The sequence below is a fragment of the Taudactylus pleione genome, unplaced genomic scaffold, assembly GCF_031769625.1.
Source record: "Taudactylus pleione unplaced genomic scaffold, aTauple2 ptg000122l, whole genome shotgun sequence".
NCBI classification, from domain to species: domain Eukaryota; kingdom Metazoa; phylum Chordata; class Amphibia; order Anura; family Myobatrachidae; genus Taudactylus; species Taudactylus pleione.
The window spans coordinates 10,037,636-10,065,385 of NW_028284524.1; the positions used below are offsets into that span (position 1 = coordinate 10,037,636).

The window sequence follows — 27,750 nt, forward strand, 5'->3', positions numbered from 1 at the left end:
CTTAAGTTGTTTTAGGTAATCCTCCATCGGGTCATTTTTTAATTTAACATAAGATACTCCATCTAATAATAATCTATACATTTAATTTTCATAATCTGTACGATTAAGCAAAAAGATCTGGAAAAACAATACAAACAAGAAAAATATATAAAGTCAGTGTGCAGATTTTGACGAATAACCCAAAGACACCTGTCTGAATTCCACTTGCACAACAGGTAAAAGTCTGTTTAGACAATATATAGCAACAGAATGTCCTGTACACGTATCACAGCACTGGCCACCGTAATATTGTAGCGTCTTCCCCGTTATTACCCAAATCCAGTCGTGAAGTATCTAAACAGAAAACAGAAGAATGCGGGGGCGCCACATTGTGCATTAACAAGATAAAATGTATTGGAAAGTAAACACAAGCAGAGCGTGTGTACCACAACAAGCGGTTAACCACCGCAGAGTTTGACAGCAGAGTAATGGTAAGGTGTTCCCGGCTGGCATCTTGAACGTCTCCAGAACCTCTTCACCAGAGCACTAAACACAGAAAGACAGATCACCAGGTCACGCCCCTATGCATTTCGTCACTAGGACTTCGTCAGGAGGCTGGCTGATGATCTGTAGAGGGCAGTTAAATAGGAATCATGAACCAATAAAAAATATGCAGCACAGCATTATCTCATTAAATGAATTCATGAAATTCTTCATTTATACTTATAAGCACATATAAAAACATATGCATGCATATAAAAATGCATATAAACGCATATAAAAATACAAATACAATGTTTCCATTATATAATCCATACAATATCATATAAACATAATATTAGGAATAGTAATAAAATTAATAATAATAGACTAACTACGTAGAAGAAATCCCTGGAATAGATGATTCTATGTTCTTTTTTATATCTAGTGCAGGGGCAGAACTATAGGAGACAATGGAGGCGCCTGCCGCCGGGCGCCAGCAGTGAAGGGGCATCTCCTCCAATGCCCACAATATATTCACCCTACTTAGGGCTGTAAATATGTTCCTGGAATGTACCGTTATGGCTGCTCAATACATGACACTTCTTCCCGGCCCCTGAGAAGCTACCATAACCATATACTAGTGGAGGGCTTTGTGTCAGACCATCAGATGCCACTTCCCTCTATCTATAGCCTATCCCCACTAATTGATGTCGCTGCTCCTCAGCAGCTACTCGTGCCAGTGTGACTCTGACACCACCCCTCACCCACAACTTCCAATCCCACTCCTTCCTGGTGGCAGCTCTAGCCGTGGACCTGAGCCAGCAGGAGAACTCTGAGTCATATGCTACTACAGGTTCCTATCTTATCTGTGACTAACGCATAGCTGTATAAACCCGAAAAAGGGTGTTTTGCTGGATATCTTGCAAATTTACTTTAGTAAGTATGTCTAATAGAGACCTATTCACATATTCTATATTAGTGTTTTTGCGCGTATGGATGGATAGAGAGAGAGAGAGAGAGAGAGAGAGAGAGAGAGAGAGAGAAATAGATATGCACCATATTTAGTTTCCCTTTTATTAGGGGTGGGGGGCACCAAATTATAACATGCCTCCGGGCATCTGGGATGAAGTTACGCCACTGATCTAGTGCATTATTCATACCATTTAATTTTCTAAAAGTGTCCTGCATAATATGTGCTTTTTAATTGTATTATTAATTTTATGACTATTTATAATATTATGTTCATATGATACTGTATGGATTATATAATGGAAACATTGTATCATTGTATTTGTATTTTTCTATGCATACACTTGGTTTTCAGAGGTGCAGCTACTACAATATGTCATCTTTGCGGTCTACAAGATAATAAGAACTTTACTGTAGTACCATGACCACAAAAAAAGCAAAACAGCAGCTTTAGTACATCCATTAATACATGCAAATGCAAAAGGTATGGTTAGGATGTCTGCCAAAGAGGCCTGTTATTTGCTACAAGCAAAGGGCAAAAATACTATCATTACAGACATGCCAACATTTTTTACATGAAATCAGGACAAAACCCCACCCCTGATGTGTCCTACTCAATCAAAGTATAGAATGTCCAAATTCCTGCAAAGTCATGCCCACTTTCTCTTATTATGTTATGCCCCAAACTTAGGGCCTTTGGGAGATAAGTAGATTCAGAATTACTGTGTGTTTGGCTATTTGCTACTTATTTGTTTAAAATATTTTTTTACACATACAATATGGGGAGATCATAACAATAGATATTAAATGGGAAGAGGAAAGTACTTCTGTAAGTATTGCAACTCAGTGGATAGGTTTGGGAGTATTCTTAAACTGGCCACACATCTAAAGATTATCTGTCCAACCTGCCAACTAGTTGATTGGTTGGAATGAAAATCTGGTAAGGTATGAAAGCAAATGACAATCAGCAATTTGCTCCCAAACGCCGAAAAATGGACAAAAACTGCTGTTTGAACAAATTGTTTAGCTCAAACATTGAAGAAACTTGTCTGAACGACCATTTTCATCTGTTTTCTGGCATTTCCGAGCGAATTGCTGATCATCAGTTACTCCCATACGTTACCAGATTTTCATTCATCAACTAGTTGCCTGGTTGGACAGATAATCTTTAGATGTGTACCCGTTTAGTACAGTGGTTCTCAAACTCACCCAGCAGATGCACAGGTGCACTCATTACTCACTGACACATTTTAAAAGATCTAAGCTAATTATTTCACTTGTGATTCTGTGAGGAGACATGGAAAACATGCACTGTTTGGGGTCCTGAGGACCGAGTTTGAAAACCTGTGGTGTAGTAGAATAACATTGACCTCTACAAAGCAGTTAGGGTATAGCTCACCTTGGTTTTTATAGGTAAAGCAAGTGTCAATGAATCTGAAGGATGAGCTACCAGACTCAAAACGCAATTGTGGAAATCAACCTGCACTTCCTATGTTGTTATGTCCTGGATGAATTTAAACATTGTCCTCCAAAAAAATCTTTTAAATAGTTACATGAACGAAAACATTGGACGAGATATGTTGCAGGTTAATTATATTTAGGGCAGTGGTTCCCAAACTTTTTAGAATAACGGCACCCTAGAGTATGAGCATTGTTTTCACGGCACCCCTAAGCCAGAAGTTTGTTATTGAGAAATTCAGAAAAAAAAAATGATTTAATAAATTGTGCTTTCCTATCATCCTTAGGTTTAGTTAGGTGGTGGAGGACAGGATTGTGCTTCTGTTTGTCCACATATTTACATTACATTGTCCATAAATAATTTGATTTGGTACTGGACTACCAACCTGAGGCACCCCTGCAAGTGTCCTGAGGTACCCCAGGGTGCCACGGCACACAATTTGGGAACCACTGATTTAGGGCATTTGTTTTAGTGTTTGACATTTTCTGATAATTAGTATTGAAATCTTACAGATTTCAAAACTACTCATCACAATTTAATAGACAGTTGGAACGCATTACGAAATATGATCACAATTGAAATGTGGAGAGAACAGCCGTTTGATATTCTTTATAAGGGGAACGGTATGAAATACAGGAGAAGCCCAACAGGAGGAGATCCCGACGCCGGCTGGTAAGTACCCTAACCCTTCCTTCTCCCCCCCCCTAACCATAACCCTCCCTTAGGGGTGCCTAACCCTAAATTCCCAGGGTGGTGCCTAATCCTAAATCCCCCCCGAGGGTGCCTAAACCTAACCCCCCCTTCCAGCACCCTAAACCTAACCCTCCCAGGGGGGTGCCTAGCCCTAACCTACCCCTGGGGGTGCCTAACCCTAATATCCTCCCCAAAACCTAACCCTAACCCCGCTACACTCCCTAAACCTAACCCTCCCCCCCCTGCCCGTGGCTAACGCTAAGGATGCCCCGGACTTGTCTAATTCGGGCTGGCATCCTTCGGCGTTCCAGCGTCGGGATTAAGATAGGCATCAGTATTATGACGTCTATCTTAAGTCCCCCATTCTGTTTCTCCTGTCGGGATATAGACCGGCGGCATTTAGTCCGCCAGTCTATAAACTGCATCCCCTTTATAAGACTTATGCTGCATACACACAGTCAGATTTGATGATCGATGAATGATGAACAATTGAACAATTTTAACAACGATTTGAACGATTTCATCAACGATGAACGATTGAATGATTTCTGACAGTATTAAAATGAATGAAATCGGCAAAATCTGATTGCAAACACATCAGATGTCAGAGATTGTTATCTGACATGCGGGAACGCGCATCGTTCATCGATGCATGCCCTACATGTCAAAGATATGAATGATTGAACGATTTTTACAATTGTTATTGTTCATATCTGAAATAAAATCTGACCGTGTGTATGCACCATTATATAGCTTTCAGTATATGTTGTATTTTAAGTGTGTTATGTAAACAAACAAAAAAACAGTTTGCTGCAACCTACAGTGCATTGCTGCCAACCAATTACAGCATTTATTAATTTAAATACAGAAGTATATTGCCGGTGAGGGTGAAGAAAAAAAGTCGATCATTCTAAATTTTAGTTGTGTTGATTCAGAGGAAGAAAAAATAAAATACCCCTCAATGAGACTGCTGCTAATGCAATCTCACGATTAAAAAAAAAATCTTACCTAACAGTATAAATGACCATCAGATTAATTCCCTGGATCAATCACCCCACCTAAGTAATTCACCACTTAGAACTGCTGATACCAGTTCTTGTAAGAAAGTCATCCACTTCAGTTTTAAATCCATTTAGCGAGCCTGTCATCACCACCTCCCTTGGCAGGGAATTCCGCAGCCTGACTACCCTTGCAGTCATTCTAATTACATACATATAAAACATGAACAATAGAAATATGTTGGATATTGGCAAAAAAAAAATCCCAGTAGGAAAAGTGTAAGTAAAAGAGTACCTTACCATCCAAAATCCCTTATACTGTAAGTGACTAAATAGCCTTTCAGTTATTTCATGGTGGGACAAAATATCTAGATTATTTTGTTTTGCAATAAAACTATACTATACTGTATATATATATATATATATATATATATATATATATATATATATGTATATATATATATATATATATATATATATATATATATATATATATATAGTGGCAGTAACACCAGAGATGGCACTGGTGAGCAGCAGATTCTGTGTGGGGCAGGAGAGATGCGCACACACAGAGAAGATAAGGATTCTGGGAGATTGTGTAAGGGCTGCCCAGTGGATTCAGTCCAGGGAGGACTGAGGCAGAACAGTCAGACAGAGCTCATTGTGCCAGGAAGCAGGCCAGACTGTGAGGCTGTGGCAGCCAGCCAACTAGAGACCAGGCCGGAGCCTGTGTTAACCTGCAGGAAGCAGGGCTAAGCTGACTTTGGACTTTTGTTTGCAGACTAGCTGCACTTTAATAGTGAGGGTTCAAGAAGTGAGCTAGTGCCCTAAGAGAGGGCTAGGTTGTTCTTATTTTCTATTCTTGTTTCCTGACTGTTTCCTGACTGTCATGCTGAAGTAAAGCACCATTTCCTTTATTTTACTGGAATGCCGTGTGTGGACCCTCATTAAGCACCTAAACACTGCAATCCACCCTCTGCCGAGCTGATTAACCCCAAGCCGTCACAATATGGTGGAGAATGCGGGCACAAGAGATTCTACGCACCAAGATTCTATGCAAGTAAATGGACATAAGGAGGCTCACTGCACCTGCATGGCTCGTCAAGGTGGTGAGTGGAAACAACGCATGTTGAACTGTTTAAGAGAAGTGTCTGCATAAATGAGATGCACTAGTGCTGCAGTGTACAGTACACTTTGTTCCTCGAAGAGGAAGAAAAATAAGTGTTACACAAATTGCTGGAGTATTCTCTGTCTGCAAATTGTCTAAATATATGGAAAACCTTTATGAGACATGGAAGAATTTGTATTACACCTTGCCTGTGAAACTGCCATATCCTGTGTACCTGCCAGTGGTGAGCAATAAAAGCTACTGATAATATATTACCCGGCCGGTCTATGTGATTCTTGTCATATATATATTGTGACACAGTCAGATTAGGGGTCCCTCTCCTGGGTAGAGGACTCCTTCCTTACACACACAGCAGCTGGGAAACAGTACGCCAGTCTGGATTCGAGTACAAGCTGGTTGGCGCTAGTCTTTATTGTGCAAAACAGAAATAACATAAAGAAAACATAAACATAAATCCTAGCCCTGTCTGGGCTCTAACTTTACAAGTGATTCCCTCACTACAAGAACCTGGCAGGGCCTAATGCCCCCACCAGCAACAAAGGCACAGCACAGCACTTACAGATAAGTTTATCAAGTGTCTCTGAGCAAACTCTCTGCCTGCTCTCCCAGATGAGACCCTCAGCTCTAAACAAACTAGGCTTATCTTGGCCATTCTCAGGTAGAAACTCTAACGAGCCTGTTACCAGGCTGCAAGGCCCAAAACCTGGAGTAGCCGTGGGTGGAGCCCTCCCTCTCCTCTCATCCACAACCCCCAGGACCCAAACCGGCTTTTCAAAAAGCCGAGACTCAAGCCTGCTACACTGCAGACTGTCTCCTGGGGGTTTAAAACACATAGGACAGGAATCTGGGACAAATGTACCTGCCACAGACCACCAGTGATCCTATCACATATCCCCCCCTTTGTTTCGACCTGTGGGCCAGAACAACTGAAGCCCCCAAACAATGAACACGTGACAACGCGTCTGCATTGGCCAGCTGGCTTCCTGGCCTGTGTTCCACTGAAACTTTAAAAGTTTGTAACGCCAAGAACCATGTCGTAATTCTCGCATTACTGTCCTTATTTTCGGACATCCACTTCAGAGGGGCATGGTCAGTGAGCAATTTGAACTTTCTTCTGACCATGTAGTACCTGAGAGCCTCTAACGCCCACTTTATGGCCAACGCCTCCTTCTCCACTGTGGCATAGTTTCTCTCATGTACATTCAACTTTCTGCTTAGATAGAAAATAGGGTGTTCCTCACCCTCCTTGTTCTGGGACAGGACCGCTCCTATACCTACTTCTGATGCATCGGTTTGTACTATGAATTCCCTATCAAAATTAGGAGTCATCAGGACTGGTTGGGAACACAACGCTACTTTCAACTCCTGAAAAGCTTTTTCTGCCTCAGGACTCCATTCCACCATGACTTTTTGTTTGCCTTTGGTCAGGTCAGTAAGTGGGACTGCCATGGTGGCAAAGTTGGGTATAAACCTCCTGTAGTACCCCGTAATTCCCAAGAAGGCTCTCACCTGCTTCTTATTCAGAGGCCGTGGCCAGTTTTGTATGGCCTCAACCTTATTGAGCTGAGGCTTTATCAGGCCTCTGCCAATGGTGTATCCCAGATATTTTACTTCCTCCATGCCTAGACAACACTTTTTTGGGTTGGCTGTCACACCTGCCTTATAGATGGAGTCCAACACTGCTTGTACCTTGGGTAAGTGAGACTGCCAATCAGGACTATGAATGACCACGTCATCCAGATAAGCAGCCGCATACCTTCTATGTGGCCTTAGAATCCTGTCCATCATTCTTTGGAAGGTAGCAGGTGCCCCATGTAGCCCGAAGGGCAGCATCTTGTACTGAAACAAGCCCTCTGGTGCTGAAAAAGCTGTCTTTTCTTTGGCGCTCTCGGTTAACGGCACTTGCCAATACCCTTTGGTTAAGTCAAGAGTGGTTAAATACCTCGCCGTCCCTAGTCTCTCAATCAGTTCATCCACTCTTGGCATCGGGTAGGCATCGAATTTTGAAACACTGTTCAACTTTCGGAAATCATTGCAGAAACGCACACTCCCGTCGGGCTTTGGAATCAACACAATGGGACTTGACCATTCACTATGTGATTCTTCAATAACCCCTAACTCTAGCATATTTTTTATTTCTTTCGACACCAATTCTCTTTGTGCTTCTGGTAACCTATAGGGCTTTAGATTAACTTTAACCAATGGGTCAGTGATTATGTCATGTTTAATGACCGAGGTTTTCCCAGGTACGTCAGAGAACAGCACCCTATTTCTGATCAGAAACTCCTTGACCTCTTGTTGTTGAATTGCCGACAGGGTTTTTGCCACTGTCACTTCGGGAACTAAGGGCCCTAGATTTACTGGAGGGGCTCGGACGGCTGACAGTACCGTTCTGTCTTTCCAGGGCTTTAACAGATTTATATGGTATATCTGTTCCGGCTTTCTTTTCCCTGGCTGGTAAACTTTGTAATTGACCTGTCCCACTCTTTCTAAGATTTCAAAGGGCCCTTGCCATTTAGCCAAAAGTTTATTTTCCACAGTGGGAACCAACACTAACACTCTGTCCCCAGGAGCAAAGCTGCGTAACCGAGCACTGCGGTTGTAGGTTGTATACCCTCTGCTGTGCCTGTTGAGCCTGTTCCAGGTGCTCTCTCACTATCGGCACTACCGCAGGAATTCTTTCCTGCATTTTAGAAACATGCTCAATCACCGTTTTGTAAGGACTAGACTGCCCCTCCCATGTCTCTTTGGCAATGTCTAGTAACCCCCTTGGGTGTCTCCCATACAACAAGTTGAAGGGTGAAAACCCGGTGGAGGACTGGGGAACCTCTCTTATGGCCAACAATAAATACGGCAATAAGTAATCCCAATCCCTACCATCCTTGTCGACCACTTTCCTAAGCATGTGTTTTAATGTCTTGTTAAACCTCTCGACCAGCCCATCGGCTTGGGGGTGATAGACCGAAGTTCTTAACTGTTCAATTTTGAACAGGCGGCATAACTCTTTCATGACTTTTGACATAAACAGTGTACCCTGGTCAGTTAGTATCTCCTTAGGTATACCCAGCCTGCTAAAGAAATGAACTAGCTCTCTGGCAATGGTCTTGGTTGATGTATTGCGCAACGGGATCGCTTCCGGGTACCTGGTAGCGTAATCCATTATTACCAGAATATACTGGTGGCCCCTGGCAGACTTCATTAAAGGTCCAACCAAATCCATCGCTATTCTTTCAAACGGCACCTCTATAATAGGCAATGGAACTAGTGGACCTTTAAAATGTGGTCTGGGAGCATGATACTGACACTCAGGGCAGGATGCGCAAAAGTCAGATACCTCTTTATGGAGCCCGGGCCAGAAAAACCTCTGCATTATTCGCTCAGTGGTTTTCTCTACCCCTAGATGGCCTGCCGTTATATGACCATGGGCCAGATCCAACACTGTTCTTCTGTAGGCTTTGGGAACTATTAGTTGTTCCACAATATCTTCCCCCTTCTTAGTCACCTGATATAACAAATCCTGACACATTGCCATGTGGGGATAGGACAAAGGACTATCAGGGTCTACGGGTTTACCATCAACTACTTTTACATTCTCCCTGGCTTTTACCAAAGTAGGGTCATTCAACTGCTCCATGGCAAAGACCTCTCTTCTGACCTCTAAATCAGACAGACGATCAACTGGCCCAACAACACTTCCCACCTCAGTGGGAGGCACATCAATTGGCGAGCCACCCTCATGCTCCGCATTCTCTGGTTCGCCAATCATACTAGAAAAAAGGGAATCTCTCTGACTCAGAAGAAACTCCCTCCTCTACTACATCAACAACCTTCTCAAATGGGTCGGGGTTGTTCACTTCTGGAACAAAATGGCTTTCACACAACTTCCAGAAGTGAGCAAAGTCTCTCCCCAATATTGCATCGTACATCAGACCATGCACCAAACCCACAGAAACTATAGCAGAACCACATGGTGTCTCGATGTTCACCTCGGCAGTAACATAATATCGAGTATCCCCATGTATGCAGGTCACACCAACAGTTTTCCCCTTACGCCTCAAGGGGTTCACCAGCTCAGCTTTCATAAGTGTCACCAAGCTACCAGAGTCTAACAGTGCCTCTACTCGGTTGCCACCTACAGTGAGTACACACATGTGCTTATCAGTCTCAGCCTGCCGGTCAGCCGTACAGGCTGTCTGTGCAAAGAAAGACCCCCTGCGGTAGACATGAGCAGTATCACATTGCATAGGTTCAGTTGTAAGTGAACAATTAGCGGCAACATGGCCGAAGCCACCACATCGGAAACACTGAGTCATATTAATGTCTAGTCGTTTATGGGGTAAGATCCTTCCCGGCCTGGCAGGCCTGTCTCCAGGTTCTACACCCTCAGTCTTAGGTACATTCCACCACCCAGCACCCTTCTCCCTTGGAACAGTCTTACCAGTGTCTGCGGGAGTTCTCCGGTGCGCCATCAGGGCTCGGTGGGGCATACTCATCAGCTCCTCAGTCGCCACATACCTCTCCACCAGCTCGACCAACTGGTCCGCGGACTTAGGGTCTGCATGGCTCACCCACTTGCGCAGAGTCACAGGTAACGATCGCAGGTACCGGTCCATCAAGACCCTTTCCACGATCTGTGGTCCTGTCAGCGTCTCGGGCTGTAGCCATTTTGAAGACAGATGGACGAGGTTATGCATCTGTGAACGTGGAGGCTTGTCCATATGGAACTCCCAGCGGTGGACCCGTTGGGCACGAACAAAGGTGGTGACTCCCAAGCGAGTTAGGATCTCCTGTTTTAGTTTTTTATAGTCCTTGGCATCAGCCAGGCATAAGTCGTAATAGGCCTTTTGTGGCTCCCCAGACAGAAAAGGTGCCACCAGACTTGCCCACTGCTCCTTGGGCCAACTCTCCCTTTCGGCCGTTCTTTCAAATGCGGTGAGATATGCCTCCACATCATCGCCCGAAGTCATCTTTTGGAGGAAGTGACTGGCTCGTACGGAGTGAGTGGTGGTGGGAGGACCAGTATTAACATCTCTGGGCTGGGCGACCAGGTGCTGTACCACCTCTTTTATGGGCTGGCTGTTTTCCGCTAAGGCCTGGCGGGTTTCCTCGATGGAGACCGGTTGTTGCCTCTGGGCTGTCTCCAAGGCCAACAGTTGCACCCTGGTGGATTCTTGCTGAGCGCTGGTAGCTTCTTGCTGAAGTTTGTTCGTCTCCTGCTGAGCTGCTGTAGCTTGGAGCAAGGCCTTAATAATGTCCTCCATTTTGTCCTGGGGTATAGGTTGGAAGCTGAACCTTGCCTCTCTGAGCATTGGCTGACGCCTCCTCTATGGGAGTCCAAGGACACAGTGTTATTTCCACACTCACAAATTGGGTGTCTGTCACTTTAATTTTTAAGCGGGAAGTTTTCCTCTCGCTGCAACTTCAGTGTATGTGTTGCCCGCATTCTCCACCAAATTGTGACACAGTCAGATTAGGGGTCCCTCTCCTGGGTAGAGGACTCCTTCCTTACACACACAGCAGCTGGGAAACAGTACGCCAGTCTGGATTCGAGTACAAGCTGGTCGGCGCCAGTCTTTATTGTGCAAAACAGAAATAACATAAAGAAAACATAAACATAAATCCTAGCCCTGTCTGGGCTCTAACTTTACAAGTGATTCCCTCACTACAAGAACCTGGCAGGGCCTAATGCCCTCACCAGCAACAAAGGCACAGCACAGCACTTACAGATAAGTTTTTCAAGTGTCTCTGAGTAAACTCTCTGCCTGCTCTCCCAGATGAGACCCTCAGCTCTAAACAAACTAGGCTTATCTTGGCGATTCTCAGGTAGAAACCCTAACGAGCCTGTTACCAGGCTGCAAGGCCCAAAACCTGGAGTGGCCGTGGGTGGAGCCCTCCCTCTTCTCTCACCCAGGACCCAAACCGGCTTTTTAAAAAGCCGAGACTCAAGCCTGCTACACTGCAGACTTTCTCCTGGGGGTTTAAAACACATAGGACAGGAATCTGGGACAAATGTACCTGCCACAGACCACTTTACCAGTGATCCTATCACAATATATATATATATATATATATATATAGTTACATAGGTGCATAAATATTGGGACATTGACAGAATTTTCATATTTTGTCCTCTATTCACCACCACAATGGCTATGAAATGAAACAAACAAGATGTGCTTTAACCACTTGCCTGGCACGGTCGTATCAGATATCAGATATGACCGCACCAGGCTGGGCTTTCCCTGACATGGTCGTATCTGATACGACCAGTCAGAAATGCCCACCAGGCGGCTGTGGGAAGATAATCTTCCAGCAGCCGCCTACATCAGAGGGACCTTCTGGTCCCTCTGCAAGCGTGGCTGCCTCACTAGCGTGTCCCAATCACTGCTGGCCACAGTGATCGGGCACCATCGGCAGCCCCCCTCCCATAGGAGCAGCAGTGCTGCTGCTGTGACCCGATCACTGTGGCCAGCAGTGATCGGACCAGCGTCTCCACCTCCTTCAGCAAACAGCAGTAGCGGCGGCTCTGGTAGCCGCTGCTATGTATCCGGGCCGCCAGCGGGACACCTTCCCGCTGCGGCTCCAGAACTAGGAGAAGGAAGGAGCAGCGGCGTTGTGAAGGAGCAGCGGCGGCGGCTCTGGTAGCCGCCGATGCTATGTATCCGGGCCGCAAGCGGGACACCTTCCCGCTGCGGCTCCGGAACTACAGTGATCACATAGTGATCACTGTGTGTGAAGGAGCAGCGGCTCCGGCACTACAGTGATCACTAGGTGATCACTGTGTAGGAGCAGCAGCAGCGGCTCTGGTAGCCACCGCCGCTGCTATGTTTCCGGGCCGCTAGCGGGACACCCTCCCGCTGCGGCTCTGGAACACAGTGATCAGTATAATCACTGTAGGAGCAGCAGCAGCGGCTCTGGTAGCCGCGGCTGCTGCCATGTTCCCCCGGCGCTCCCGCCCACTCTTTTCCGGCCTCGGCTCCGCCTCCCCGTCCCCATGTTCCCGGTAACTGCTGGCCACAGTGATCGGTCAATAAATAATTGAACAATTATATATATATATATATATATGTGTGTGTATGTGTATATATGTATATATGTATATACATGTGTGTGTGTATATATATATATATATATATATATATATATAATGTTCGATCGATATCTATATATCGATCGATGGATATCACAGAGCCTCTGATTAGGGATGGCAACTGACCATCGATGGTTTGCAAACCATCGATGGTCTGACTGAAAACCAGTGGTTTGCCATTGCTGGTGGCCATCAATGTTGCACCATCGATGGCAAACCCTCAATCGATATTTAAGAAACATCGGCAGTTGTGGTGTACACAGATCTCCTCGACCAATCGCAAAACAATTGATGGCTTCTAACGAGGGTTGAACCATCAATGGTACAGCCGTCAATGGCCATCACTACAGTATAATACAAAAATTGCTATTTTTATGGTATACTGTGTTTTAAAAAAATATTTTTTTCAAATAAAATAGTGATGGATAAGTTTAAAATTATGTTTGTGACCTAATTCAATCATAAAAGAAACCGACAATTTTGGAGCGATTTTTGGAAAAAGAATTCGTCAGTTAAGTGGTTAAGACTTTCAGATTTAATTTGAGGGTAATTACATTCAAATCAGGTGAACGGTGTAGGAATTACAACGGTTTCTATATGTGCCTCCCACTTTTTAAGTGGCCAAAAGTAATGGGACTATCAACTCAAAAGCTATTTCATGGACAGGTGTGGGCTATTCCCTCATTATTTCATTATCAATTAAGCAGGTAAAAGGTCTGCAGTTGATTCTAGGTGTGACATTTGCATTTGGAATCAGGGCCTGATTCTGACCCGCTCGCGAGCGCTGAGCGCTCGCAAGCCGGTCGATGGTGCCCTAGTGCGCATGCGCACGACGGAGGGAGCTCCGTCGTGCGCATGCGCGAGACCCAAATAACGACGGGGTAGCCGTCGTTATGGGTCTCGCACCCAAAGGGGCGTGCTGTCGATGGTGAGTGGCAGCACGCCCCCTTTGGTGGGCGTGCCAGGGGCGTGGCCGCCAGATGGAGGTGTTCCATGGGAACGCCTACCGTCTGGGTCCGGCCCCACTGACATCTGATAGAGCCAAAATCACTCCAGGGCTTGCGGTCAGCGAGACCCTAGAGCAGGGTCTCGTTGCAAGCCCGATGGTCGCGATGGTCTTGACCATCGCGACCATCATCATGGACGCTCGCATAAGCTGTGGGTGGTAACCCACAACTATGCGAGCATCCAAGAGGCCGCTCCAATGTTAGGTAGGAGGGCCCTGATTCAGAGCGGGCGCTCTGGTCAGAGCGTCCGGCTCTGAATCAGGCCCTCAGTTGCTGTCGACTCTCAATATGAGATCCAAAGAGCTGTCACTATCAGTGAAGCAAGCCATCATTAGGCTGAAATATCAAAACAAACCCATCAGAGAGATAGCAAAAACATTAGATGTGGCCAAATCAACTATTTGGGGCATTCTTAAAAAGAAAGAACGCACCGGAGAGCTCAGCAACAACAAAAGACCCGGAAGACCACGGAAAACAACTGTGGTGGATGACAGAAGAATTATTTCCCTGGTGAAGAAAAACCCCTTCACAACAGTTGGCCAAATCAATTCCTACACCATTCACCTGATTTGGATGTAATTACCCTCAAATTAAATCTGCAAGTCTGCAGTTAAAGCACATCTTGTTTGTTTGTTTCATTTCAAAGCCATTGCGGTGGTGAATAGAAGCCAAAATATGAAAATTCTGTCATTTCATTATCAATTAAGCAGGTAAAAGGTCTGCAGTTGATTCTAGGTGTGACATTAGCATTTGGAATCAGGGCCTGATTCTGACCCGCTCGCGAGCGCTGAGCGCTCGCAAGCGGGTCGATGGTGCCCTAGTACGCATGCGCACGACGGAGGGAGCTCCGTCGTGCGCATGCGCGAGACCCAAATAATGACGGGGTAGCCGTCGTTATGGGTCTCGCACCCAAAGGGGCGTGCTGTCGATGGTGAGTGGCAGCACGCCCCCTTTGGTGGGCGTGCCGGGGGCGTGGCCGCCAGACGGAGGTGTTCCATGGGAACGCCTACCGTCTGGGTCCGGCCCCACTGACATCACTAGTGATGTCAGTGGGAGTGATTTTGGCTCTGATAGAGCCAAAATCACTCCAGGGCTTGCGGTCAGCGAGACCCTACAGCAGGGTCTCGTTGCAAGCCCGATGGTCGCGATGGTCTTGACCATCGCGACCATCATCATGGACGCTCGCATAAGCTGTGGGTGGTAACCCACAACTATGCGAGCATCCAAGAGGCCGCTCCAATGTTAGGTAGGAGGGCCCTGATTCAGAGCGGGCGCTCTGGTCAGAGCGTCCGGCTCTGAATCAGGCCCTCAGTTGCTGTCGACTCTCAATATGAGATCCAAAGAGCTGTCACTATCAGTGAAGCAAGCCATCATTAGGCTGAAATATCAAAACAAACCCATCAGAGAGATAGCAAAAACATTAGATGTGGCCAAATCAACTATTTGGGGCATTCTTAAAAAGAAAGAACGCACCGGAGAGCTCAGCAACAACAAAAGACCCGGAAGACCACGGAAAACAACTGTGGTGGATGACAGAAGAATTATTTCCCTGGTGAAGAAAAACCCCTTCACAACAGTTGGCCAAATCAATTCCTACACCATTCACCTGATTTGGATGTAATTACCCTCAAATTAAATCTGAAAGTCTGCAGTTAAAGCACATCTTGTTTGTTTGTTTAATTTCAAAGCCATTGCGGTGGTGAATAGAAGCCAAAATATGAAAATTCTGTCAATGTCCCAATATTTCTGCACCTGTGTGTGTGTGTGTGTGTGTGTGTATATATATATATATATATATATATATATATATATATACACATACATACATACATACACGCACACACTACCATTCAAAAGTTTGGGGTCACTCAGACAATTTAATGTTTTACATGAAAACTGACTTTTATTTATCAAATGAGTTGCAAAATTAATAGAACATATAGCCAAGACATTGGCAAGGTTAGAAATAATGATTTTTATTTGAAATAATAATTTGTCCTTCAAACTTTGCTTTCGTCAAAGAGTGCTCCTTTTGCAGCAATTACAGCATTGCAGACCTTTGGCATTCTAGCTGTTAATTTGTTGAGGTAATCTGAAGAAATTTTACCCCACTCTTCCTGAAGCACCTCCCACAAGTTAGATTGGCTTGATGGGCACTTCTTGCGTACCATACGGTCAAGCTGCTCCCACAACAGCTCAATGGGGTTGAGATCTGGTTACTGCACTAGCCACTTCATTACAGACAGAATACCAGCTGCCTGCTTCTTCCCTAAATAGTACTTGCATAATTTGGAGGTGTGCTTTGGGTCATTGTCCTGTTGGAAGTGGAAATTGGCTCCAATCAAGCACTGTTCACAGGCATGGCGTTGCAAAATGGAGTGATAGCCTTCCTTATTCAAAATCCCTTTTACCTTGTACAAATCTCCCACTTTACCAGCACCAAAGCAGCCCCAGACCATCACATTACCTCCACCATGCTTGACAGATGGTGTCAGGCACTCTTCCAGCATCTTTTCACTTGTTCTGCATCTCACAAATGTTCTTCTGTGTGACTTGAACACCTCAAACTTGAATTAGTCTGTCCATAACACTTTTTTCCAATCTTCCTCTGTCCAATGTCTGTGTTCTTTTGCCCATATTAATATTTTCCTTTTATTGTCTTAGATGTTTTTTTCTTTGCCACTCTGCCTAGAAGGCCAGCATCCCGGAGTCGCCTCTTCACTGTAGACATTGACACTGGCATTTTGCTGGTACCATTTAATGAAGCTGCCAGTTGAGAACTTGTGAGGCATCTATTTCTCTTTCTACTCTGGTTAGAGCCTGTTTGTGCTGTTCTCTGAAGGGAGTAGTACACACCGTTGTAGGAAATGTTCAGTTTCTTGGCAATTTATCATATAGAATAGCCTTCATTTCTAAGAACAAGAATAGACTGTTGAGTTTCACATGAAAGTTCTCTTTTTCTGGCCATTTGGAGAGTATAATCGAACCCACAAATGTGATGCTCCAGATACTCAACTAGCTCAAAGAAGGCCAGTTTTATAGCTTCTCTAATGAGCAAAACCCATTTTCAGCTGTGCTAACATAATTGCACAAGGGTTTTCAAGGGTTTTCTAATCATCCATTAGTCTACTAACGCGCTTAGCAAACACAATGTACCATTAGAACACTGGAGTGATGGTTACTGGAAATGGGCCTCTATACACCTATGTAGATATTCCTTTAAAAACCAGATGTTTGCAGCTAGTATAGTCATTTACCACATTTAACAATGTATAGAGTGTATTTCTGATTAATTTAATGTTATCATCATTGAAAAAAACAGTGCTTTTCTTTCAAAAATAAGGACATTTCTAAGTGACCCCAAACTTTTGAATGGTAGTGTATGTATATATATATATATATATATATATATATATATATATATATGTATATATACAAAAACAAAAAGGAGAAAAAAGGGCGCTTATAGTTTAAATGAAACAGACCTTTTATAAAAAAAACACAATTGGTACACTCTACTAAAGAATAATAGACAACCGTAAAAATGATCAGTCCAATATCAAGAGATGGGTTGAAATGTCCTTTTCACTTAGAAGTGCTGTTATTATTAAACCTTTGTTGCTCCTTTGTAGGGATTGTAGATGCAGTGTTCTTTTTTGGCACACGATAATTCCTTGCAGTTTTCACTGAAAGACACCCTCACACCAAAACACACCCGAAAAGAGGGCCACAAAGGCCACTATCAGTAAATAGAAGGCACTCTCTTATTTAAAAGATATATAGTTTTTATTACATAAAAAACTTTTATGTCTATAAAAAGAGTTTACATTCAACGAAAGCATACAATAAATGAAGAACCCAACGTGTTTCGTTCCTTAACGGAACTTCATCAGGGGTACATCTTTAGAAACAAAGATAAACGGGTGTAAAAAGTGCATGGTATAACACGCAAAAGATATTTAACAGTATCTAGAACAGTTTTTTAATAGACATGAACTAGAAACATAACAGGAAATATGTACAAAGGAAACTTCCTATACATACCATTGTAGCAATAAACTTGCAGTCTCTATTTGTAACAAGACGGGATCACACCACAACAACCCAATGATCTCGCTACAGTTTTTGGGAGATCAAATGATTTAAGCCGTCACAATTCATTTGACAGATTGTTTTACAATCCATGGACAGGATGCAAAAGTGTGCAAATTTTCCTATGAAGAGACATAACATATATAGCAATCTGTTTATTTAATGATTTAGTGATAACACACTGTTTAATAATTAAATTGTCTCCACTTAGACTCAATAAGTGACAGAGACAAATACAGCTACTCAGCTGATAATTTAATGCTATTTAGAAATTACTCTAATAAAATGTAGCTCAAATAACCCCAATTTTTAAAAAACAAACTCGGATAATTAATAGTATCTGTACTAGATGACCTTTAGATGAACTTATCATTAAGGATACCTGTCAAAATATAGCAGCCTCTTCATATACTATAATATAGTCTAAATTACATATATTCAGCCCCCAAACATAGATTGATGAATTTAAGATTCAGTACAGAATTACGTATGACTAACATTTCTCCTAATCAGATAATATACAACAGTATCCAGTGAATCCCTTCATAAAGCCACACCTGGGGATAATAATTAGCACATCTTAATATGAGCTCTCGCTTCCGAGTTCCGGTATATGGAACGCAAGCTTAAAAGCCTGCATTTCACTCGGCAGAAGGTAATAAACACCTCCAATTAAGGGCGCTCACTTCCGGGTTCCAGTGTTGTGGAACGCATCTTGCATTCCATTTCACGGCTTGGTATACTAGCAACGCCCTCCATCCTCCAGCCAGCCATATTCAGGCTGATGCTTCACCTCCGATTTGGGTTCTAACATCCGGGTTTCACAGCTTGCGTTCCACCCCACGGCGTAATACATTAAACCCACTCTCTGTCCTCCCAGCCATATTCCGGCCTCCGGGGCATTTTAACCCTTCAATATAAATCCCTCGTGACATAAAATCAGAGTGGCAACAAATTAGAGTCAGACCAAGAAGAGACTCATCAAATCAGTCTCCTTGGTCAAGGAGAGAGAATTCTGGTTATCCTGTGCAAAGGAACAGATTTGATCAACTTAGATCTCCCTCTCCAAATGATTATCGATCCCATTATTTTTTAGGGGAAAAGAAGGAAATCAAATTTCCAAGCACGCAATGGAGGGAAGAATTGTTCACGAGGCTAGATTCCCCTCAAGGGGTGAAGAGAGGTTTAAGGTTAGGAGGAGGGGAAAGAGAGGAAGGAGGAAACTCCCCCCAAAAAAGATGAGCCAATCATTTCCAACAAGAAAGTGCTCAAACAGCATTATCAACCTATCCCAGAAAGAACTTTCTCTCCCACAGATTTCACTACTAGAAAAGGGGCTGAAATTCGCACCGGACCTTCATGTTGATAAGTTTAACCTCTTTATCGACCTTAATAAATTTCTTCGTAATTTGACAGTTCAGAGGCATTTTTTTAAAAACCCTATTCCTAAATTGGATCACAGGCCAAAAATAAAACCTTTAGTTTCTTTACCCTCTAAATTTTACCCAGTTGAGTCTAGAGGTAGCTATCTTGACATCTTTTATGATAATGTCAAAGAAGATTTTAGAAAATTAAAATGACAAAATACTAAATATAATGGCAATCTGAACCCATGTGAACAGCAAGCGGTCAGACAGCTTAAAAAAGATGATGATTTAGTTATTAAGATAGCAGACAAGGGTGGTGCTGTCGTTATACAAGATTGTGAGCTTTATTTAAAAGAAGCTTATAATATTCTTAACGATGCTACAACCTATGAAAGGTTAACTTGTAACCCGACAGAGCAATTCCAAGAGGAACTGTTTAAGTTATTGAATGATGCTAATAAAAAGGGCCGTATCTGTGGGGAAGAGTTAAATTATATATATAATAAAAATCCTAGAGTGTCACAGTTTTATCATATACCAAAGGTTCATAAGAATAAGGAAACTCCCCCAGGACGACGAATAATTTCGGGTGTTCAATCTTTAACTTGCAATCTATCACATTACCTAGATCTCAAATTGCAGCCCTTTGTGAAAAATTTTAGATCTTATCTCAAAGATTCTACAACACTTTTGAGACTTTTGAAAGAGTTTAAGTGGTCATCTGCATATACTTGGTTGACAATTGACCTGCAGGCTTTGTACTCTTCTATCCCACATTTAGTAGGGATTGAAGCAGTTAATAAGACACTTTGTAGTGTTTCAAGTATGGACGATACAGAGAGAGTATTTATTTTGAATGGATTAAGGTTCATTCTTGAACACAATTTTTTTGTATTCGAGAACCAGTTTTTCATACAAAAACAAGGTACGGCAATGGGTACAAAGGTTGCGCCCTCATATGCCAACCTATTAATGGGACAATGGGAGGACCAGTATATTTTTAATACGGAATTTGATAAGAACAATATTATTTTATATCGTCGCTATATTGACGATCTTATTCTTATTTGGAAAGGTGATGATGATAGTATTAAGGATTTTATAACCTATATTAATAAAAATGAATATAATCTGGTCTTTACATTTAAACAAAGTAGTACTAGTATTGATTACCTTGATGTTGTACTGGAAAGTGAGCCTGATCAGCTAATAAATATGTGCACTCATTTTAAAAACGTAGATGCAAATAGTTATATCCCAGCTTCTAGCTGTCATTTTCCAGCATGGATTAAAAATGTACCTTATGCTCAATTCTTAAGGCTTAGAAAGAACTGTAATAATATAACTAAATTCCATCAACAGTCAAAAATGCTGAAAGATAGATTTATAGAAAGAGGTTATAAGAAGGAAGAAATAGAAAAAGCAGCTATGAGAGCTCTTGATTTAGATAGAGATGAGCTGCTTATAGAGAGAACTAAGATTCCTGATGAAAGATTTTCTAACTATAGACCCTTTATTACTCAGTGTAATTGAGAAAATAAGTCTATAAGAAATGTATTAAATAGGCACTGGAATATACTATTGAAGGATCCAATATTAGGTCCAATTCTTCCACAGAAACCTAAACTTGTGTTCAAAAAGGCTAGAAATATGAAGAGTATTCTGGCACCTAGCAATTAAGATCTAAAAATAGACAACAAATTAATTCTATTAATTCTGTATTTCCACCTTTAAGTACAGGGTGCTTTCCATGTAGGAAGTGCATTTGTTGTAAATATATGGACAAATCACCCTTTCATTGGATTGATGACAAAGGGAATGAATACACTGTTAGGGATAGAATAACTTGTGATACAGAATTTGTAGTATATAAAATCACATGTGGATGCAACAAAGTTTATATAGGGAAAACGAAGAGATGTCTGAAAATACGTATCCAAGAGCATTTGAGAAATATTAGGAATAAAATCTGCATTCACAGTCTACCCAGACATTTCCAAGAAGTGCATGGGTCGGATAGTAGAAGCTTCAAGTTTTCAGCTCTAGAGCATATAAAATTAGACCATATGGGGAAAAATAGGGAATTAGAACTTTCAAAAAGAGAATCCTATTGGATTTACTCTCTGGATACCCTTGTCCCTAGGGGTCTTAATGAAAGCATAGACATTGTTTCATTTTTGCATAATTAGGGAGAGTCGTTTCTACACCCTATATTTTGGGTAGTTTTTTTGCTGTCTGTGATTTTATTATATGATTGATTTGCATATATGTGGATCGATATGGATTCTAGGTCTATGTGGAAGTTATATTGTAGGAAAATTGCATGGTGTTTTAGATTATCTATGTAAAGCTGTGATTTTGGCTAGAGAGTCGCTATTTGTTTATTCAAAATGATTACCCTTAGTACCAATCACCCTTTTCACAGAATATGGGTAATTGGTGTTAGTTTTATAGTTATAGTTATTTTAGTGTAATTTTTATGTGTGTTATAAAACACTGTGGTCAATTGTTATTAATAAGAATGCACATCTTTAGTTCCACATTTAGGTTTTATGTCACGAGGGATTTATATTAAAATGCCCCGGAGGCCGGAATATGGCTGGGAGGACAGAGAGCGGGTTTAATGTATTACGCCGTGGGGTGGAACGCAAGCTGTGAGGCTTGCGTTCCACAACTGTGAAACCCGGATGTTAGCGCCCAAATCGGAGGTGAAGCGTCAGCCTGAATATGGCTGGCTGGAGGATGGAGGGTGTTGCTAGTATACCAAGCCGTGAAATGGAATGCAAGATGCATTCCACAACACTGGAACCCGGAAGTGAGCGCCCTTAATTGGAGGTGTTTATTACCTTCTGCCGAGTGAAACGCAGGCTTTTAAGCTTGCGTTCCATATACCGGAACTCGGAAGCGAGAGCTCATATTAAGATGTGCTAATTATTATCCCCAGGTGTGGTTTTATGAAGGGATTCACTGGATACTGTTGTATATTATCTGATTAGGAGAAATGTTAGTCATATGTGATTCTATACTGAATCTTAAATTCATCAATCTATGTTTGGGGGCTGATTTCCACACTTTTGAGCTAAGTCTAGCTGTTTAATTTATTTTATAGAGGTCAGGGTATCACTTCCTGGGAGGGGGTATAAAAATTCACAGCTGCTTCATTAGTAACAGGTACAGCTTGCTGAGACAGCTAAATTTTAGCTCTTGTTGCGAAGGATTGGAATGTAAGTAAAATTAGTAATTATGTTTATATTTTGAGACTCTCTATGCAAGATATAGCTAATGGCAACATTGGTATTTATGTTTTTTTCATTAACTATGCTGAATATATGTAATTTAGACTATATTATAGTATATGAAGAGGCTGCTATATTTTGACAGGAATCCTTTATGATAAGTTCATCTAAAGGTCATCTAGTACAGATACTATTAATTATCCGAGTTTGTTTGGTAAAAATTGGGGTTATTTGAGCTACATTTTATTAGAGCAAATTTTAAATAGCATTAAATTGTCAGCTGAGTAGCTGCATTTGTTTCTGCTTATTTGAGTCTAAGTGGAGACAATTTAATTATTAAACAGTGTGTTATCACTAAATCATTAAATAAACAGATTGCTATATATGTTATGTCTCTTCATAGGAAAATTTGCACACTTTTGCATCCTGTCCATGGATTGTAAAACAATCTATCAGGTGAATTATGACAGCTTAAATCATTTCATCTCCCAAAAACTGTAGCGAGATCATTGGGTTGTTGTGGTTTGATCCCGTCTTGTTACAAATAGAGACTGCGGGTTTATTGCTACAATGGTATGTATAGAAAGTTTCCTTTGTACATATTTCTTGTTATGTTTCTAGTTCATGTCTATTAAAAAACTGTTCTAGATACTGTTAAATATCTTTTGCGTGTTACACCCTGCACTTTTTACACCCGTTTATCTTTTTTTCTAAAGATGTACCCCTGATGAAGTTCCGTTAAGGAACGAAACACGTTGGGTTCTTCATTTATTGTATGCTTTCGTTGAATGTAAGCTCTTTTTATAGACATAAAAGTTTTTTATGTAATAAAAACTATATATCTTTTAAATAAGAAAGTGTCTTCTATTTACTGATAGTGGCCTTTGTGGCCCTCTTTTCGGGTGTGTTTTGGTGTGAGGGTGTCTTTCAGTGAAAACTGCAAGGAATTATCGTGTACCAAAAAAGAACACTGCATCTACAATCCCTACAAAAGAGCAACAAAAATTTAATAATAACAGCACTTCTAAGTGAAAAAGGACATTTCAACCCATCTTTTGATATTGGACTGATCATTTTTACGGCTGTCTATTATTTTTAGTAGAGTGTACCAATTGTGGTTTTTTATATAAAAGGTCTGTTTCATTTAAACTATAAGCGCCCTTTTTTCTCCTTTATGTTTTTGTGTGTCTATTTACTATATCTGTCTAACAGCGATATAGGAGTAAGGTGCAGCTATTCAAATTTATTTGTCAATTTGCTTCATTTTCTAATTAGCGCAGAGGGGGTATTTTTGTTTGTTTTTATATATATATATATATATATATATATATATATATATATATACATACTATATATATATAGTGACGAGAATCACATAGACCGGCCGGGTAATATCCATCAGTAGCTTTTATTGCTCACCACTGGCAGGTACACAGGATATGGCAGTTTCACAGGCAAGATGTCATACAAAGTGTTCCAATACAGCAATATTTCTTCAGTGGACTCGCAGGTCCAGGAACCCTAACACTAGTCATCCCCGGGCCTATAAGCTGGGCGACTATTTCACCATCAGGCTCAGTTTCCCCAGTGTCTCTGCAGTTCGTAAACCACAGGTGTCTGTAATCAACTGCCTTCCAGATTCTGATTGAGGCAACACCTGAATTGGACATTACACATTCCTAATGCCTTTGCTCTGCCAAACCTGGGAAATCCGGATATTCCACATTTACTTCATGTGGAATCATGCTGACCCTGTCGCAATATATATATATATATATATATATATATATATATGAAAGTGGAATTGGGAAAAAGCATGCGCCTAATAGTGTAGTATTTAAAAACAGTGATGTACGTGCTCAAAATAAAATGTGCGTACCAAATAATAAATCTTTAAAGCTTATCTGTGATTTCTTTACTGGGGTTCCATATGGTGGGGTGTGTATGGTCCTCCAACAAATCAGGAAAACCTTAATAGGAAAGGCTCAACCAGAGCCAGATAGAACACAAATATAGTGTAGTATTTTTGTTTAAATATAGCACATATAATTAAATATATATTGCGTACCAGAAAGATACTTGGACATCTGCATGTAATACTCTGATATTCCTCTAGGATCCCATAGACAACCTCATGGTCTGCGCACTGGCACTGGTGGATAAGGTTTAGCCCCTGCCAGCTGCCCCATGGATCTGTGTGTGTAATTTGCCTGGAGGATTTGCTCTGATTATTGCACCTGGCCAGGCCAAAAAACAAGCTACCTTGAAAAAAAAATAAGGCCAAAAACAAGCAACCATCAAAAAAATACAAGCAACTTGAACATAAAAACAAGCCCAATTCTGACTGTTATAAGCGGACTTGGCAACTATGACTATGTCCCAGCAAATCTTACTAGTCACGCAGGCTCAACTGACAATGTGAACAAGCCAATCGCCGCGAAACACATCAGACCACTAGGGTGCGCACACTGGGGGCCCCCCTAGGTCTCTAGCTGCAGCAGATTTCCACCCAGGTACCTACTTTCCTTTCTTCATTGCACTCTCATTGGCTACCAAGTATTTACTCAGATAGGGAATCCATCCTGACCCCTCTCTCTATGTATATATATTTTCACCTTATCATAACAATTATATCGGTGATATTATATAAATTTCTCTCGGGTGAGACCTGTGCACAAACCTACCCCTACTTTAGGCTCCTCAGCTGCCATAGAAGTCCCCAGGCCCCCTGGTATTTCCCACTGGGCCACATGCTCCTTAAAAGGCCCATCAGATCCTCCACATTACAACCCCCACCCTCCCCCATCTGTATGTCCATTCCCGAATTCCAGGTTACAGACTACCGGGGAGCAATGTTTGCGGCGGCCCGTACTGATATATTACACATATATCGGGTATCCCTTCCTAATCCTGCCCATCAGTGTAATACCCGACGAGTGTTAGCAGCAACATCTCACCTGTTGGGCCGGCACTTCGGACCCTGAGACACAAGATGACGATCAGCGTGGATGGGAGTGGCCCCGAGTTCAAAACACGCACACACACACCTCCCTCTGACGTCAGTGTATGGCTGCTCGGGGTCCTGAGTGGAGCCTGTTGGGACCCTGAGCAGCTAGTCAGATGCCTGCAATATGGCTGCCGCCCGAGTCAGTATCAGGGACAGGCAGCTGCCAAAAATAAGTAGTTCCCCCAGTGCAAGCTGCGCTATTCTATGCTGCATACAGCAACAGCATAGATTATATTAAAAATAAAATGTATTATGCGGTTCCAGAACGCCGTTCCGGATTATGTCAGTTTCCTCATGAACTTCCAGAGCCTTCCGGCACAAATATAGGCCTGCTTATATGCGCTTAAAACGTGATCATCCCACATACATAAAAAAGATATAGCTATCTTCCTACAGGAAACACATTGAAATCAGTCCCAGGTATACATATATGCACTTAAAACGTGATCATCCCACATAAATTGAAATAGATTTTTATACAATTTACAAAAACAGAATATATTACTACAGTATACTATTTCACTCTATACAATGGTATATGTCATACTTACCGCCATTATGCTTCCTCCTTCCTGGAGGGAGCTGAATGTCTGTTTCTGGCTTTCTACTGTGGGTGGCGTGGTGTGGCAGAAGGGGCGTGGTGATGATATAGTATTGGGGGGTGACCGTGCGATTGCGTTATTGTGGCCCAGCACCCTATTCATAATACCTTGTGAAGCAGGGGACGGGGCCACGATGGCTCGATCCAGCGCAAATCGCATCACTCCTGTGGGGGTGTACGTTTTGGGATGTGGGGGGTCCAGGGCGATGCGGGGAGTTGCAGGGGGTTGAAAGTGCCTGGGAGATTTGCCTACTTTTCCGGGGGGCCAGGAGTGCCACACGACTTTTGGGAGACTCCCGGCCTTACCGGGAGAATAAGCATGTATGGTATATGTACATATATTTTTTAAATATAATAAATATGGGATAATGCATGGTTAATGATAAATGATTAAAAACAAATCTTACCTATTGCAGCTTTTGGAGGAATATTGGTAAATATGCCCTTTAAGGGCCGGTGCTAGGTTTCTCAGCGCCCAGCGACATCCGTTGTAGCCCCTTCCTGAGTATATACCAATAATGCCAGCAGGTGAGGGGAGAGCGGGTTTTTCAGACCCACTGACAGACCGTGACGTGTCTCCTCTTAATGTTCAGGCAGGGCTGCGCCCTTAAGGCTATGGCGCTCCGGGCAATGGCCCTGCTAGCCTGTGCCTTCAGCCGCAACCGTGCCCTTATATTGCAGCAAAATATTGCTCATACATTTCATCTTTTGTGTCCTGTAGAATAGCAATTCATTTATTAAAATACACTGTATTCTTTAGCAACATGTTCCACTCCCTATATAATATAAGAGATATCTAGTGTTTCAGAAGTTAATTCTAGAAGAATAATAGCTGCGCTATTTTATAATGTTATGTATGATTTATGTATGAGAGTCCTTGGTTATATCATAGAAAAGAAATGTATTGTTCTAATTTAACTCACACTTTTGCTGAAGTATTCTAGACGTTAAACTACAGTCCCAATATTGGTCACCAGAGGGCGGAATTACGTCAGTGGCGATGTGCTCTCCCAGAACCATCTGGTGCGCTGCTCTGTTTCCGGGCGGACGGTTATAGTAACCGGACTGGTTGGCAGGAGCCAGGTAGGGAAGTATGGTGGGATTTCGGTGAGATGTGATACTCTAGTCAGTGTATGATGCTGGTTAGTGTGTATATTTAACTGCACTGCTGCATTTTAGAGTCTAACATTGACAAGAGAATACTCCATTTGTCTAAATGCATTGTGTACAGGCTTACCTACTATTGCACAATGGTATAGTGTTATTAAAGCTATTCTGCAGCACATTACAGCAGTCATTCACATCAGTCCCTGCCCCCAATGGAGATTACAGTCTATGTTCTCTGTCACATGGACAGACATATACATTAGGGTTTAAATTTGTTTGTTGAGAAGCCAATTCAACTTTCAGTATGTTTTGGAGTCTGGGTGGAAGCTCGAGTACCTGAGGGGAACCTGAGTACAGGGAGAACATAAAAACTCCACACAGTTCCTTGTCAGAAATGTAACATGACTGTGGGGCAGTAATGCTGACCACTATGCTGCACAATGAGAACATATGAAATACACATCACATGACTCCATTGCAGTTACTTGCATGCTTGAGTCTGCAGCCGACATCGCAACTATGTAAGATACGGA

At 42.3% G+C, this 27,750-nt stretch overlaps 1 protein-coding gene and 1 long non-coding RNA gene across 5 annotated transcripts in view; one reads left to right on the forward strand and one right to left on the reverse strand.

The window, feature by feature from the left end:
- Window positions 1-399: 399 nt before the first annotated feature.
- LOC148524058 (uncharacterized) lies at window positions 400-27,179 on the reverse strand. The gene is made up of 3 exons (XR_015878397.1): window positions 27,034-27,179; window positions 26,518-26,825; window positions 400-606 (listed from the first exon to the last, which is right to left on the reverse strand). It is a non-coding gene; the product is annotated as an uncharacterized LOC148524058 (long non-coding RNA).
- Window positions 27,113-27,750, forward strand: part of NHEJ1 (non-homologous end joining factor 1) — a 252,770-nt gene continuing 252,132 nt past the window's right edge. For 2 of the 4 annotated variants that reach the window (XM_088472341.1, XM_088472344.1), the window contains exon 1: window positions 27,189-27,252. In XM_088472341.1, coding sequence (XP_088328467.1) covers window positions 27,244-27,252 — 9 coding nt within the window. In that variant the 5' untranslated portion in view covers window positions 27,189-27,243. Of the gene's footprint in view, window positions 27,253-27,750 lie in introns of all 4 variants that reach the window. The other 2 variants (XM_088472342.1, XM_088472345.1) reach the window with 2 other exon arrangements.